This window comes from Muntiacus reevesi, chromosome 1 (genome assembly GCF_963930625.1).
Source record: "Muntiacus reevesi chromosome 1, mMunRee1.1, whole genome shotgun sequence".
Classification (NCBI taxonomy): Eukaryota; Metazoa; Chordata; class Mammalia; order Artiodactyla; family Cervidae; genus Muntiacus; species Muntiacus reevesi.
Window position 1 is genome coordinate 188840837 of NC_089249.1, and position 12942 is coordinate 188853778.

The window sequence follows — 12942 nt, forward strand, 5'->3', positions numbered from 1 at the left end:
TTTATTTGAAAAGAAATTAAATACTTCATGTTCAAGGTTGGGAATACCATTTGGATAATAGAGAGATCACAAAGCTTAAAAGTGAGTTGAATAAACTGTATAGAAAATTTGAAATAAAAATAGAAATTCCAAGAAAATTAGAAGAGACACATTCTATGTCCACAGTCTAAGCAAAGACTGGAAAAACTTTTGGCTTGCTTTGAGCTCTGCTATCCAGGGCACTTCTCACGCCCTAGGACAATGGCCCTTTTAGAGTCACCTTTCCAACCAGTATTTTCAGACCCCTCTTTAAGTCTTTATTTCTCAGACTGTAGATAAAAGGGTTCAGCATGGGTGTGACCACAGTGTACATCACCGAGGCTGTTGCACTTGAGTGTGAGCTGTTGGTACTGGCAGAGCTAAGGTACACTCCTAAACCCGTACAATAAAATAAGGAAACAATGGAGAGGTGAGATGCACAGGTGGAAAATGCTCTATACTTCCCCTGAGATGATGTGATTCCATATATGGAAGAAATTATTTTAGAGTAAGAATAAAGAATACATGTGAGGGAACCACCAGCCAGCAACACAGCTCCAGAGTACATCACCACATTGTTGAGAAAGGTATCAGAACTGGCAAACTGGATCATCTGATTGAGTTCACAGAAAAAGTGAGGGATTTCTAACAAGGTACAGAAGGACAGTCGCAACACCATTAAGCTTTCTAACAAGGAATGCAGGGCACTCATGACCCAGGACACCAGCACCAACAGTTCACAGAGCTGGGGGTTCATGATGACCGTGTAGTGCAGGGGGTGACAGATGGCCATGAAGCGATCATAGGCCATCACTGTTAGGAGCAAGATGTCCAGTCCTCCAAAAAGTGTGAAGAAATACATCTGGATGATGCAGCCTTCATAAGTTATAACTTTGCTCTTTGTCTGTATATTCACCAGCATCTTTGGGATGGTGGTGGAGGTGAAACAGATGTCTACAAAGGACAGGTTGGAAAGAAAGAAGTACATGGGGGTGTGGAGGTGGAGATTTGAACTGACAGCAAGAATAATGAGCAGGTTTCCAAACACAGTGATCAGGTACATGCAGAGGAAAAGCTCAAATATGAAGGGTTGCAATTCTGGTTCTTCTGAAAACCCCAGAAGAAGAAACCTGGAAACACTTGTTAGGTTCCTTGGTGCCATGTGGTGGTGGTGACTATGAAAAAATGGGTAAATAACATGACTTATTTTCACACAAATTGGCATTACTCACAAGGTATAAATGCTACCATTTACATTTCCATCAATAAATTACTTTCAACATTATATCCATGAATTGTGTGCACTTGAGGGCACCTCTTGTGTCACTTCTAATTAACAAACTTGTCCAACTGTCAGTTTCCCCCAGGATGTCATGTATAGTACAGTTTTAATAAAATTCTGTCATGCATTTGAGTAATATAAATTGAATTGTGACAATATTCTAGCTACTATGTGAGCAAGGAGTTTAGAGTGCCAAAAAACAAAAGCTACTAAATTCTGGTTGTGGAGACAGAATACAAGCAAATAACAAGGTTGATATGGAAATAAACACACACGCACATATGATGTCTTTTGGTTATAGATATTACGAAGGAAACAGGTACAAAGAGAGAGCAAAAATAGAGTATGGTTTTTATGCATATTTAGGTAAGACTTGCAAAGAAGATATTCAAATAGACTTCAAGTGTCACTACTGTGAGCACATTTGGGGAAGGGTATCACCATAAAGGAATGGTTAGTGTGAAGATCCTGAGGAAGAGGTTTGTTTAAGATGCTCCAGTGGATAAACGGAAGCCAGTCTGGTGAGGAAACGAGCAGGAGGGAGAGTGAGGAGACATAATGTCAGATGTTGAGGGAAAAGGTGGCCTCCATGCTGTTGCTGAAACTCCAAGTCACAAGGGGTCCCTTGTCCATAAAAAGTGTCTTCAGCACTTCAGGAAATTTCATACTTTAAAAAGCCTAGTCTGAACCAAAATTGAAGGGAAATACAAAACTAAATTCTTAAAGAAATGATATACACTAGTCACAACTTAATGATATCCCTGAGGGTCACTAATTCAATGTTAGATTGCAAAGATTAGGATGTGAAGGAATATGACAGAAAGCCTTTGAAAATGTGAGGAACAAGCAGTACCTAAGTTATAATTTCCTATCACATACAGACATATAGATTCAAATACAGGTACAGAAGATAAAATTTATCTGTAGTTAAATGCAAAGGAGAATGCATTACAAATGGTGGCTGAATACGATACAACTTTCATGAGCAGATCTGATCACAATAAAATCAACTAAAAAATAAGGGATAATAAATGTGGAAAGTAGTTGGACATCCATAAAAAGCATGACTTATTAAGATGTATATGCAGAAGAATATTCATTTTCATTTATGTCTAGAGCAAGGATTTGCAAGTAAAGAATATTTAAGTGGCAGCCCTCTTCCTTCAGTTAAAAAAAATACAGCAATGAAGAATATAGGATGATACAGAGATTTTATCACACAAAGTTTATAAACTCTCAGACAGACATTCTGCACAAATTCTTGCATATGTACATAAAATAACTAAAGGCTAAACAACGAACTTGAAAACATTCCAATTCCATTAAAGAATGAAATAAAAACTAGGAATAAAAACATGCTGATTCACCATACAGAGGCAAAGGAAGTGAATAAGCATAGTTCTACTTTTTTGATAAAAAGACTGACTAACTAACCAACAAACGTATTTAGCCTTACAGGAAATAAAACAATCACAAACTCATTAGCACAACCTTTTCTCATGATAAATATTTTTTTGATTTAAATACTGAGAGAGGAGATACTGAGAATTTTATGTCTCATGAACTGCTGCTGCAAGGAAATATGTGTCAACCTACCTTGGTCTGGATTTTTCTCATCATAGTAAAGTGTGCTGCATATTAAAAAAAAAGGTGTTGTATCTCTGTACATTCCTCCACAGTTAATACCCCATATCTCTACTATAGTTAAAAGTTAACTGGGTTCTGCTTATACTGGAAGCACTTTACATGTCCTATTCACCCTTCTAATTGAGCTTCCATGTCCATCATTTGGGCTTCCCTGATAAATCAGTTGGTGAAGAATCTGCCTGCAATGCAGGAGACCCTGGTTTAATTCCTGAGTCAGAAAAATCCACTAGAGAAAGCATAGGCTACCCACTCCAGTATTCTTGGGCTTCCTTTGTGGCTCGGTTAGTAAAAAATCTGCCCACAATGTGAGAGACCTGTATTCGATCCCTGGGTTGGGAAGATCCCCTTGAGAAGGGAAAGGTTGATCACTCCAGTATTCTGGCCTAGAGAATTCCATGGACTGTATAGTCCATGGCATCGGAAGTCAGCATTGACTTTTACATTGCTGAGTTCCATATTCATTTGTATTTTGAACATCAAAAATTAATAAATTAAAGTATTAATCAATCACAGGGGGAAAAAAAACACAATAATTTTGGATTTGGTCTAGTCTGGATTGGCTCTCATGAGCTCAGGTAAACGTTGCTATTCCCTTTGACCATCTTCAGTATTTCTGGGTTCTTAGACTCACCTGTTGGTGTCTCTCAGAGAAAGGTCTTGACATAAGGGTTCAGATTCCTCTTGGGTGGTTCATGACGGAGATAAAAGCTCTGTTCCCCAACAAGACAGTGGGATGGACTCAAGCATTGTTCCCCTGTATCAGTTATGACACCCAAAGCAGCATCCATGTCTTGTCCATGCCAAGGATGCACAGGCTGAGGGATGCAGCAGAGGAGATATTTATAGCTCCCCGTGTCTGCTCACTACCATTTCCCTCTCCTTACCACCATCTCTAGTAACTGATTTCCCTGGGGAAAGTGGTCTGGACAGATAGGAAGTTTTGCCTGCTCATTCTTTGTGTCTAGTGCACAGTGTTACAAGCCAGATGCATTCAGGGTTTATTACTCCTTCCCCCAATCTCTTCTGTCTTCCAGAAGAATAAACCTGAAAGTCCCATTACCCCACTCTAGCTTGAATAAAAGTTTTCTCCAGGATCCAAGACTGAGATTTGTCTTGATTATGACCCTCCCTAGACAAGCACTGGCTGTAGTGAGTCACAGTCCCACTATTATGAAGGTGGGACTAAATTAATCACAACTGTCCTCTAACTGTGAAAGAGAAGGGGCAAATGCATGTTACTTTGGAAGAAACTTGAACATGGGGGAAAGACCATTAGCTGAAGAATGCAGGTGGCCACTGGAAACTGGAGTAGGAAAAGAAACTAATTTTTGCCTGGGGTCTTTGGAAGGAAAGCAGCCCTGCTGACATCTTGGTTTAGTCTAATGAGACCCACTTTAGGCTTCTGATCCTAGAACTTTAGTCTAATGAGAACATAACTTCGTTTGATGTAAGCCAATAATGTGGTAACCTTTCAAAGCAGCAGTAAGACATATCAATAATATACATATTTATTCAAAAAAATGTTGTTCAGGAAATTGAGATAGACAGCACAATTCATCCTTTTAGTTTTCCTTGGGTAAAGATATTTTGTATTACATCTCTCAAGTAGAAGTAGAAATCTAAAGACAATTTGGATATAAATAGCTTGGATAGTTAATAGAGAATGCAACCATGCCTCAAGATTAGATGCTTTTGACGTGTTGCTATAGGAAAAGAAATCATTTAAATATAAATTATTCAATTACTTTTAAATTTTGTTGTCTAAATTGTACATTCAAGATTATGCCAACTCAAATGTTCATTCTTTTCATTTTTGTTCTCTCCAAAAATTTTTCATGCTTCCTTTCAACATGTAAGATGAAATTAAGTCTGTGTTTATGCACTGATTGATGTGAGAATGCCAGCATAGCCACTCAGTGCTATCCGACTCTTTGCATCCCATGGACTGTAGCCTGCCAGACTTCTCTGTCCATGGGATTTTTCAGGCAAGAATACTGGAGTGGGTTGACATATGTTGACATATTCACTTCCGGGGAATCTTCCTGACTCAGGGATGGAACCTGTACCTCCTCTGCCTCCTGCATTGGCAGGTGGGTTCTTTACCTGCTGAGCCATCAGGGAAGCCTGTATGTGAGTGCAATTGCTGTAAATAAAAATGCATACAAATGTACATATACATACACATGCACAGTCTTTACTTTTGAACATTTGACTCAATGACATATTTCTACACCTGTCAACTATTCCTCACTCTATCCATCTGAAGTTATGCCTACTATTCCATACATTCTTCTTTGATAATAAAGGCACTATGCTATATCATTTGCTTGTAGTATGGCTTGTATGCAGGAAGAGTTATGTAACTCAATCATCCAAGCAAACAGAACTGAGGGCAGTTATAATGATCTGCTTGATTATCAGCATTGTTGTTGTATTTGAAGATAGCAGTCATAGTTACTCTGTTAAGATGTTTATTTCAGATGACTGTATTAAAATATGACTATACTGGGAATACATTCCAGGTATCCAAGAGAGGCTGAAAGTACATGCATATTTCTGTAGGAAAAATGCTGATGTGGAGCCGTATGACTGCATAGCAATTTAAAATCTGTCATCATTCATTCTTCATCTGTAGAGATAGATTCTTTAGCATAAAAGATATATATATATACACATATATAATTGGAAGATACTGATATATATATATATATACAAATATACATATGTATATGCTAAGTATATATGTACATACATATGTATATATGATAAATATATATGTATATACATATGTGTGTGTGTGTGTGTATATATATATATATATATATATATATATATATATATATATAAGAAGAAGATGCTGATACTGATCACTCACCATGCCTTTAGTTATCATGACAAAGTATTGAAGCAGGGAGACATTTCATTCAGAGCAATGCAATGAGTAAGCCGCATCAGGAGATTTTGAACACAAACAGGAAGATAATTCAATAAGAAATATTTTAAATGCCAATCAATGGTTAAACCATATCTATACACTCCTGCATACCTAGACAACAATCCTCCACACTCCAATGAGTAGATAACCAACGTGAAAAAGAAATATTGTTACATAATAATGCACTAGATAACTTAAAACTTTGCTCCAATAAATTTAAGGTCAATTATGGCTCTTCTGGTTCAACCAGATCACCTGAAGAAGGGCATGACAACCCACTCCAGTATTCTTGCCTGGAGAATCCCATTAACAGAGGAGCCTCGAGGGTTGTAGTCCATAGCGTCAAAAAGAGTCAGACATGACTGAGGTGACTTAGCACACATGCCTGCTGGCTTCTCTGTTTATTTAAAGTTTTATTTCTTTTTTTTGGAAAAACCAATAAAATATTTATTTATTTGCACTTAATTTTTGCTATCAAGCTCCTTCTACTCCTTTTCTAATGATCTTTTATTCGATTTATTTTTATAAATTTTCTTTTTCATTTATTTTTATTAGTCGGAGGCTAATTACTTTACAATATTGTAGTGGTTTTTGCCATACATTGACATGAATCAGCCATGGATTTACATGTGTTCCCCATCCCGATCCCCCCTCCCGGGTCCCTCCCCATCCCATCCCCCTGGGTCTTCCCAGTGCACCAGCCCTGAGCACTTGTCTCATGCATCCAACCTGGGCTGGTGATCTATTTCACCCTTGATAGTATACTTGTTTCAGTGCTATTCTCTCAGAACATCCCACCCTCGCCTTCTCCCACAGAGTCTAACAGTCTGTTCGTACATCTGTGTCTCTTTTCTGTTTTGCCTATTGGGTTATCGCTACCATCTTTTTAAATTCCATATATATGCGTTAGAATACTGTATTGGTCTTTATCTTTCTGGCTTACTTCACTCTGTATTGGGCTCCAGTTTCATCCATCCAGAAACTATAAAACTCCTAGAGAAGGACATAGGCAAAACACTCTCCGACATAAATCACAGCAAGATCCTCTATGACCCACCTCCCAGAATATTGGAAATAAAAGCAAAACTAAACAAATGGGACCTAATTAAACTTAAAAGCTTTTGCACAACAAAGGAAACTATAAGAAAGGTGAAAAGACAGCCCTAAGGATTGGAGAAAATAATAGCAAATGAAGCAACAGACAAAGGATTAATCTCAAAAATATACAAGCAGCTCCTACAGCTCAATTCCAGAAAAATAAATGACCCAATCAAAAAATGGGCCAAAGAACTAAACAGACATTTCTCCAAAGAAGACATACAGACGGCTAACAAACACATGAAAAGATGCTCAACATCACTCATTATCAGAGAAATGCAAATCAAAACCACAATGAGGTACCATTACACACCAGTCAGGATGGCTGCTATCCAAAAGTCTACAAGCAATAAATGCTGGAGAGGGTGTGGAGAAAAGGGAACCCTCTTACACTGTTGGTGGGAATGCAAACTAATATAGCCGCTATGGAGAACAGTGTGGAGATTCCTTAAAAAACTGGAAATAGAACTGCCATATGACCCAGCAATACCACTCCTGGGCATACACACCGAGGAAACTAGATCTGAAAGAGACACGTGCACCCCAATGTTCATCGCAGCACTGTTTATAATAGCCAGGACATGGAAGCAACCTAGATGCCCATCAGCAGACGAATGGGTAAGGAAGCCGTGGTACATATACACCATGGAATATTGCTCAGCCAGTAAAAAGAATTCATTTGTATCAGCTCTAATGAAATGGATGAAACTGGAGCCCATTATACAGAGTGAAGTAAACCAGAAAGATGAAGTTTTATTTCAATGAAGAAAACTTTTGGCATCATATATTTAATGATTGGTTTTTCATAAGGTTTGCACCATGAACAGAGAGCTGAATAAGAGAATAAGATTTTAATGAGAAGAATAAATCCAAATGATCGCCTATAAAGCATGGTATGTGCTAAAGTATACATTATCCAGAAGAGCAGCTAAGATAGTGATATACATAGGATTGATATGGCTTTAGATTCACTTCTGTTTTTTTGCAAAAATACTTTTTTTTCCCCTTGGGAGCTGTCACGTTCTTAACATTTTTAATTGGAGGATTTTACAATGTTGTGTTGGTTTCTGGCATACAACAATACAATGTGAATCAGCCGTGTGTGTGTGAGTGGGTGGGTGGGTGGGTGCTAAGATGCTTCAATCATGTCTAACTCTTTGTGACCCTGTGGACTGTAGCCCATCAGGCTACACTGTCCATGGGATTCTCCAGGCAAGAATATTTGAGTGGGTTGCCATGGTCTCCTCCAGGGAATCTTTCAGACCCAGGGATCAGACTTGCATCTCTCATGCCTCCTGCATTGGCAGACAGGATCTTTACCACTAGTGACATCTGAGAAGCCCTGCGAATGAGCCATAAGTGTGTGTGTGTGTGTATACATATATGTTCCCTCCCTCTTGAGACTCCCCTCCCATCCCTCTAGGTAGTCTCAGAATGACAGGCTGGGTTTCCTGTATTATATAGCAGCTTCCCATTAGCTATCTATGTTACAAGTGGTAGTATGTGTGTGTGTGTATGTGTATATGTGTGTGTGTGTGTGTGTGTGTGTGTGTTTGTATATCAATGTTACATTCTCAGATAGTCCTACACTTTCCTTACCCTGCTGAAAATTACTAGAGCTAATCAATGAGTTTAGTAAAGTCATATGATTTACTTCTACTACAGATTTTATAGACAACATTAGTTTCCATGTGTATTTTCCCCATAGTAATAGAAACGCTCATGGAATTTCTTTTTTGTAAAACAAAAGATAAATTATTGAGTATGATTTTGAGATGAAAATATTCTTTAAAAATATACTTTGTCCCTTTAGGTAAATGAAATTTTTAAATATTTCTAATGCAAGGTCAACAACACATTCTGTAAAGTAAAAAAGCAACAAAGGGATATGGTAGGCTATCCAGGACCAGAAAGCTTAATAAAGTGAGTTACTTAATTTGAATAAAGAAGTTGAAATAAAAGCTTCCAAAAAGACAAAAAAGGAGTAAGTTCTATACACAGGGCCTCATCAAAGTGTTATAAATTCTTAGTCTGAGGGTCTGATCACTGCAATCATGACACTTCTTCACCCTAAGAAAAATGTCCCTTTTAAAATTCTCTTTCCAAATAAACTTTTCAGAGCCCCCTTTATGTCTTTTTTCCTTGGACTGTAGATGAAGGGGTTCAGCATGGGTGTAACCACAGTGTATATCACCGAGGCTGTTGCACCTGAATGTGAGCTGTGCGTAGCAACAGGGTTAAAGTACACTCCTAGACTCGTACAAGAAAATAAGGAGACAACTGAGAGGTGAGATGCACAGGTGGAAAATGCTTTATACTTCTCCTGAGCAGATGAGATTCCAAGTACAGAAGAAACTACTTTTGAGTAACAGTAAAGGATACCAACCACTGAAATATCACCTGGCAGTCAAGTGGCAAAATACATCACCATATTATTAAGAAAGTTGTCAGAACAAGCAGACTGGACCATTTGTTTGAGTTCACAGAAGAAGTGAGGGATTTCCAAGGCTGTACAGAAGGAAAGTCACAATAACATTAAGCTTTCCAACAGGGAATGAAGGACACTCATGACCCGTGACACCAGAACCACCTTTCCCAAAGCCAGGAATTCATGATTACTGTATAGCACAAGGGGTGGCAGATGGCCACAAACCAGTCATAAGCCATGACTGCCAGGAGAAAGTCATCCAAACATGCAAAAAGTATGAAAAAATACATCTGGAAGATGCAGTCTTCATAGGTATTATCTTTGCTCTGTTTCTGTATGTTACACAGCATCTTTGGGATGGTGGTAGAAGTGAAGCAGATGTCTACAAAAGGACAGGTTGGAGAGGAAGAAGTACATGGGGGTGTGGACGTGGGTGTCCAAAGTGATAGCCAAGATGATGAGCAGGTTTCCAAACACAGTGATCAGGTACATGGACAGGAAAAGTTCAAATATGAGGTGCTGCAGTTCTGAATCTTCAGAAAATCCCAGGAGAAGAAATTCTGAAATTTGTTTATTATTTGCTGGATCCATATTTGCTGGATCCTGTAGGTGACTACAGGAAAGAGGAAAAACCTGATCAATTTTACAGAAATGAGCATTAAAATATAGCTGAAATATTATAATTCTTACTTTACAATGAAGAAATATTTCCAATATTTAGTGCCCATACACAAAATTCTCTTGCAAGCAATCTCCATTTTATCTGTGATTAGGAATTTTTATACCCAAAAGTACATTTCAGCCATGAGGATATATAGTCAACAGTTTACATGAGAAATTCTCCCATATATTTGAGAAATAGACACATACACACACACACACACACACACACACACACACAGACACACACACACACACACACACACACACATATTCAGTGTAGTCTATCACTAAGGCACTGTTGCTGAAGAACAAAGTGCTACAATCTAATAATTGTAAAGGTACATAAGTGAATATAAGAATTATATAGCATTATATAGGCATGCTTCATAGCTCCAAATCATATGTGATCGGAGATATGAAGCAACCATGCAGATATAAAGCAGGGAGTAGCTATGTGGTGTCATGTTTTACTGGATGTTGTGGCAAGAGGTCAAATAAAGTGAGAAGTGAACAGAGACCTCAAGGCAGAGAAAGCAGGAATTGGAGCAAATCTGGGGAAGTGTATGCCTGGCAGAGGGAACAGCCACTGCAAAGGCTCTGAGGAGGATGCTTCTTTCAGATGCTGAAATCCAAAAATAGAAGTCAATGAGGGAAGAAGGGTAAGCAAGAGGGAGACTGGTGGATGATGGAGTCAGTGCATTTTAAAGAACAAGGGGCCTCACTGATGCTTAAAGTTTAAGACACAGGGTGTCTCTCAATCACACAATGTACCCTTTGCACTTTTTAATTCTTTGGATTGAAACAGATCTGCTTAGTATCATCAGTCGATTATATTCTAAGAATGACTTTGGAATACATGAGCTCATGCACCCCTGTCTGAGAATAATTCTCAGTCCACAAGGCATACACACACACGCAGAGCACACCATAGCCTCCTTGTAGAAGTTACTCTTACGTTCTCACACTTCTTACTATTTTTAAGTTCACACAATTTATATTCCACTGCTACCCAGGAAAAATAATAAAAGGTAAAATAAATAAACAAATAAATTTTTCCAAGAAAAAACTAGTGATATCTTTATGGTGTAAAACTTCTTACAGATTGAACATCAACAAGAGAGAAATGACTAAAAGGGTTAAATCATCACTCCATAAATGCTATATTTTTGTGTGTGTTAGTCACTCAGCTATGTCCAACTCTTTGTGATCCCATGGACTATAGCCCACCAGGCTCCTCTGTCCATAGAATTCTCCAGACAAGAATACTGGAGTGGGTTGCCATTCCCTTCTCCTTATATAAGAAGGTTATATCAAATATATTTAATTTTGGTTTGGGGATTTCAAATATCAGATATCAGAAAGCTTGATTTTCCAGTACTCAATGATGGAGTAGAAGGATGTACGCATCTCTTCTCCTGCAAGAACTTCAAGATTACAACTCACTGCTGAACAACTGTTGACAGGAGGATGTTGGATCCCACCAAAGAAATATACACAAGGGGTGTATATTTCCCAAAGCCAGGAATTCATGATTACTGTATAGCACAAGGGGTGGCAGATGGCCACGAACAAGCCCCAGTAAGATGGTAGGAGGGGTAAAATCACGTTTGGAATCAAACCCCATTAGGGCAGAGGTGCTTGGAGGGCTCAAATAAACCTTGTGCACCAGGACTCAGAGACCCCACAGAGGCTGAGCCAGAACTATGTTTGAGTGTCTCCTGTGGAGGTACGGGTCAGCAGTGGACTGCCGCAGGGACAGGGGCTCTGGGTGCAGCAGACCTGGGAATGGCAAGAGCCCTCTTAGAGGAGGTCTCCAATAACCCCACCATAGAGCGGCCAGAACTTACCCAGGACTGGGGAAACAGACTCCTGGAGGGCACAAACAGAAGCTTGTGCACACCAGGACCCAGAAGAAAGGGGCAGTGACCCCACAGAGACTGACCCAGACTTGCCCGTGAGTGCCCACGAGTCTCCGTCAGAGGTGTGGGTTGGCAGTGGCAGGCTGCAGGGTTGGGGGCACTGAGTGCAGCAGAGCCTGCATGGAACCTTTTGAAGGAGATCACCATTATCTTCATGACCTCCACCATAGTTTGGCCTCAGGTCAAACAAAAAAGAAGGAATACAGCACCACCCATCAACAGGAAATTGGATTAAAGATTTACTGAACATGAGTGAGTGAGTGAAAGTCACTCAGGTCTGTTCGACTCTTTGCAACCCCATAGACTATGCAGTCCATGGAATTATCCAGGCCAGAATACTGAAGTGGGTACCCTTTTCCTTCTCCAGGGGATCTTCCCAACCCAGGAATCAAACCAGGTCTCCCTCATTGCAGGTGGATTCTTCACCAGCTGACACACAAGAGAAGCCTTTACTGAGCATGGCCCTGCCCATCAGAACAAGACCCAGTTTCCCCCCCTCAGTCAGTCTCTCCCATCAGGAAACTTCCATAAGCGTCTTATCCTTCTCCATCAGAGGGCAAACAGAATGAAAGCCGCAATCACAGAAAACTAATCAATCTGATCACATTTACCACAGCCTTGTCTAACTCAATTAAACTATGAGCAATGATGGGTAGGGCCACCCAGACAGACCGGTCATGGTGGAGAGTTCTGACAAAATGTGGTCCACTGGAGAAGGGAATGGCATATCACTTCAGTTTTCTTGACTTGAGAACCTCCTGAATTGTATGAAAAGGCAAAAAGATAGGACACTGAAAGATGAATTACCCAGGTTAGTAGCCCAATACACTACTGGAGACCAGGGGAGAAATAACTCCAGAAAGAATGGAAAGACAGAGCCAAAGCAAAAACAACACACAGTTGTGGATGTGACTGGTGATGGAAGTAAAGTCAGATGCTAAAAAGAGCAATA

General features: G+C 39.4%; 1 protein-coding gene and 1 pseudogene across 1 annotated transcript; both read right to left on the reverse strand.

The window, feature by feature from the left end:
* Positions 1-232: 232 nt before the first annotated feature.
* LOC136155921 (olfactory receptor-like protein OLF4) lies at positions 233-1180 on the reverse strand. Its single transcript, XM_065918151.1, has one exon. It carries the CDS (start codon positions 1178-1180, stop codon positions 233-235), a length of 948 nt encoding a protein of 315 aa, XP_065774223.1.
* Positions 1181-9045: 7865 nt separating this feature from the next.
* LOC136155929 (olfactory receptor-like protein OLF4) lies at positions 9046-9999 on the reverse strand (annotated as a pseudogene).
* Between the last annotated feature and the right edge of the window lie 2943 nt (positions 10000-12942).

What these genes read in the sequence shown, in the direction of transcription:
- LOC136155921 (XM_065918151.1), bottom strand. Translation starts at nt 1,180, where the DNA reads ATGGCACCAAGGAACCTAACAAGTGTTTCCAGGTTTCTTCTTCTGGGG.